At 47.6% G+C, this 4613-nt stretch overlaps 1 protein-coding gene across 1 annotated transcript in view; it reads right to left on the bottom strand.

Annotated features, from left to right (window-relative positions):
- LOC123156768 (bZIP transcription factor 29) overlaps nucleotides 1–4613 on the bottom strand; it is a gene marked incomplete at its 5' end in the record, with an annotated part of 6163 nt that extends 1550 nt beyond the window's left edge. Inside the window, 3 exon segments of the mRNA XM_044574947.1 lie at nucleotides 3367–3451; nucleotides 3531–3663; nucleotides 3738–4613. Of these exon segments, the coding sequence (XP_044430882.1) occupies nucleotides 3367–3451; nucleotides 3531–3663; nucleotides 3738–4613 (1094 nt within the window).

Here is a 4613-nt window from a genome sequence, read left to right as displayed (position 1 = left end):
ATGTGGGACAGATTTGGGACCACCCGGATGCGTCCACCACATCGGATCCGGCAAGCCGAACCCACCCCAAATCCCTCCAAATTGACCACTCTCTCTAATGTGTTTGTCTTCCCTTTCCCGCGTCTGAGGCGTTGCCCTCTTCCGCATCTGCGCCGCCCACCTTCTCCTTCACCCTAGTCGTCCTAGCCCACTCCGCCGTCCGCCCGCACCATGGAGGATGGCTCGGCAGAGTACATGAGGGTCCCTACCATTAGGAGAAAAGCGGAGACCATCATCTGCAAGGAGTAGCACGCCCAGCAGCACGCCCGCGAGAAGGCGGAGCAAGACGTCGTTGACATGGAGCTCACCACATCTGTGCCCTCGGCCACGCCCTACGCCGTTCCAGCTTCGCAATGGTCCAACATCTCGGATGGCTTCACACAGGAAGCAAACGCCTCTTGGACACGCCGTACAAGTCACCACAACTCCAGCAGTCACGGACAACGTCAGGGATCTTCGGCGTCGGTAGCAACTGTTTGAAGAAATTCCTCAACTAAATGCTCAGGTCTATTTTGCCCCATGTGCATTTATCAGATCAATTATAGGATGGTAGTTTCATTGTGATGCATCTTTAGGACTCGTTCATGATGAATATGATAAATGACGGTGAAGCTCCTCCAAACTATGAAATGGGTAATCAAAATTCGCCTTTGTTTGAACAAGTTCTGCAGTTTCTATGCACAAGTGGTGAATAGGCACCAAAGTGGTATTGGAGTCAATAGCCATGCAAGTTTTGTTTGCTTCACATTGTTCATCATCTTCCTTGTCTTGCTTCGTTTCTTGGATCATTTTGGATTGTTGGGTGCAATTGAATGGGAAACCAAAGTGGTCAAACCTCTTTGAAAATATCAAGAACCCCGTCAACTCACCAATCTATTGGACTAGATGATGACGATGAGCCAGATGGAGGGCGGACTGACATGGGACCGACCCAAAGAGGAATAGACACTTGAGAGGGAGGAAGTGGGAGAAGGATAGGGACGCGCATGACAACGCGGCAAGCAAAATGTCCGCCACATGGACGGACATCTTTTGCAACAAGGGGGGAGACGTTGAAGAAAACTTAGGAGAAACGGGAGAGGTACAAGCTCTTCTTGTATGTGCAAAGGGAGAGGGAGAGGGAGAGGTACAAGCTCTTCTTGTTTGTGCAACCGGAGGGAATGGAGTTCGACCTGGAGAGGGTGCTAGATAGGGTGATCATGGAGGGACAGGATAGACATGAAGAAGCAAGAGAAATGGCTAAAAAATGGAGCTTGAGAAGGCGAAGGCACATGAGACAATTGAGCTTGAGAAAGAGAAGGTGGGACTCATGAGGATCACTGAGTCAAGGATCATGTCGGCCGACACTATCCTCATGTATGAGAATGGCAACAAGTGGATCACAACAAAAAGGAGATCCATGAGCGCAACAATGGGGGTGATTGATTCAATCATGTATGCCTATGAATGAATTGTTGTAAATTATTTTGGCTTGTGTTGAATTGGTTGTGTGCTATATGATCTATATGCATGGCTTTGTATGGATTTGAGGTAGGTGTGGTTGCCCGGGCGGACAAATATGGGGCAGCCGGCGAACATAAATGGGGTCAGATTAGTCAAGTCCGATTGGAGATGCTCTTAGAACTGTATATTAGCTACATATGGACTATATATCAATCCACAGCGAGGACCCATGGCAACAAAATCACTAGCGTAAATTGCTGACCTCTAGCTAAGTAGCTACAACATGTACTGAAAGCCTGAAACCAACTGTGGACCCACAAATAACCGAAAACGCACAGAAGACACAGAGAAAATGCTATGATAGATCTTCAATCTTACACCGCATTAAAATGGGTCAAAACAAGTATACATCACCAGCGTGAACTTTCAGAAATGATTTTTGCACTAACTGAAATAGCAATCTGACATTTAGATCTGAATAGACTATTAAACACAATTTAAGACTAGATATATGGAATATTTGAATCTTTTCAAATGTCATTAAGGAAAAATATACAAGCCTTTTCGACAAAAGCGAGTAAGAAGACAGTTTCTACAGTGTACGCCTATAGTTCTTATCAACCATAAAATGTGCCCAAAGGAACCAAAACGAACAGTAGGTCACATTAGCATCTAAAGGAACTGGACATTAGTTGATATATCCTCATGTAAGCAAGAGTAACAAACCTAGTTAAACTAGACGCACATGAGGAAATAAAGATAAAATAGTGTTGAGGTATTCAAGGTTTTCAAAATATTTTAAAACATATATTGATTAATGATAAAACGGTGTTAAGATATGCAAGATTTTCCAAATACATATTGTTCAAAAAAATCCCAGCAAAAGTATGTATCATGATGGTACAACCCAGCCACCGGGGGACCGAACCCCTCGCAACTAATAAAGTAATAATATAAAATGAATATACTGTGCCATCAATTTTCAACTCAACCAATTTGCAAACCACATGGTCTTTCCTGAGACAAAAGGACTTTAATCTAGTCAGCAAGTAATCAACGCCAGGAAAATGTGCACACCAGCGCGAAAAAGAATCAGCAATATTTATAATGATAGTTTAATATAACTGACTAACACAGAGAACAAGCACGTGATCTTTTGTATAATAATCACGAAACAAGGTAATAGAGTGTGCTTTGGTTGGTGGCCAAAAATTGCTAGCGAATACTTTAGTATGCTTACATTTGGCGACTTAATATAACTGACTATCACAGAGAACAAGCACACGATCTTTTGTAAATCACAAAACAAAGGTAATAGGCCATGCTTTTGTTGGCAGCCAAAAATTGCTAGCCAATAGTTTGGCATACCTACATTTTGCAACTCCAAAACTTGCCAAATGTAGGCAAGTTTCGAGAGAAGTTGGCACCCAACCAATTGGTTTAGCTTTGGCTTGCATAAATATTGGCAAGTCATCTTTCAGCACCGAACCATGAAATTTTTTATTACAAACACAACCAAGATGCATGGTAAATTAAGAACCAATATATCTATAAAAAGACACATGAAGCATGCAATAACATCCAAGAACAACTCGACTATTGCATTTTAATGTAAACTGATTTGCTTGGCCTTGATAAACCCTACAGCGTCGAGTGCACATAAACAGAAACTATCCCGACCCAACAATAAAAAGACTGATCTGCATTGGTGATACTACATGCCTACCAAACCAGACCAGACAGTCGAAAGTCAGCACAAACACATGCTGGTGTAATACTTGAAGAGCTCTATTTTTGTATTGCCGTTTGCTAGTTTCCCGAGAAAACATAACCCAGTTTAATTTTCACCAAAAGAAATGAAGAATGGGACCATAAGAAGCATACCATCTCTCAGCTGCGCCTGTTGCTCCATTGCTTGCAGCCTTATTTTCAACTCATTGTTCTGAGTTGCAAGTCCTCCAGAGTCCCTCTGCAAACAAGTGCATCAAGAATTAGTTCCACCCTAACATAAGCAAAATCAAAATACAGAGCAACTTCACAAGACAAACCTGCAGCATTGTCAATTGTGCTGAAAGCGTAGTCGCCTCTGTCTGCAAGACCTGTACCTTATGCTCGAGTTCTTGAATGTACCTCATCTTGCGCTCCTTTGACCTTGCCGCAGACTGGCGATTTGCCAAAATCCTGGCAGTTTTAAAAAGTCAGGATGCTTAATTTGAAGGGAAAATGTTTTTTCCACTCTATGAAGAAATGCACACCTCTTGACCCTCTTAGGGTCTGTCAAAGCTATCTCTGCGAGGCGTTCATTTGCCATGATCTTCTTCTTCTCAGCCTCAGTGAACTCCCCGTTGGTGAACTCGGTACCAAACAGTGACGCAGCACCACCACCGTCCAAGGACCCACTCCCGCTCCTGGAAAGGCCACCGCTGGGGGACGGCGGTGGTAGCTTTGGCGACTCGTCACCTGTGGCATAGTTGAGCTTCCCCATGAAGCTGTCCATGGACAAGCTGCGACAATGCCGAGACTTGGCTCCGTCCTTCCTCTCCGCTGAGGTGGACTGGCTCTCGGCTTCGTTCTCGCTGCTCTCGGCCGCGCTGGCAGCGCGGGTGCCGCTGGCACGGCTGTGAATGTCACGGTCGTCGTGGCGGTCCTCGGAGGAGTTGAGCGCGTCCATCCCGTCCAGGTCCATGTAGGCGTTGACAAGGTCGTACAACGCAGCGTCGTCGCCCTCCAATCTGCCGCCATCCTGCCCCGTGGCCGCCTCGCGCTTCACCGGCGCCGGGGGCGGCAGGGGCGGGCTGAGCTGCGAGAACCCGAAGGGGATGTCGCTCTGAGAGCGGCGGTGGCCAGCCCTCCGCGGCGGCAGGCCGAAGGACGGCGGGTCGGAGCTTGAAGACGGCGGGGAGGGCGGGATGGCGGGCGGGCCGGCCAGATCGGCGTACGGCGGCGGTGGGAGCGAGTCGAGAGAGAAGAAGAGGGGCTGCGAGAGCGAGCGCGCGTGGTGGGCCGCGGCGCCGGAGGGGATCTGGCCGTAGGGCGATGGGAGACGCACCTGCGGGTGAGCCGGGGGCCGGGGCGACGGGGAGAGGCGCCTGTGGTGGTAGGCGGACGCGGCGGCGAGGTCGAGCGGTGTC

Source organism: Triticum aestivum, chromosome 7B (genome assembly GCF_018294505.1).
Source record: "Triticum aestivum cultivar Chinese Spring chromosome 7B, IWGSC CS RefSeq v2.1, whole genome shotgun sequence".
Taxonomy (NCBI): domain Eukaryota; kingdom Viridiplantae; phylum Streptophyta; class Magnoliopsida; order Poales; family Poaceae; genus Triticum; species Triticum aestivum.
The sequence above is the reverse complement of the archived record's forward strand: the minus strand, read 5'-3'. Positions and strand labels throughout refer to the sequence as shown.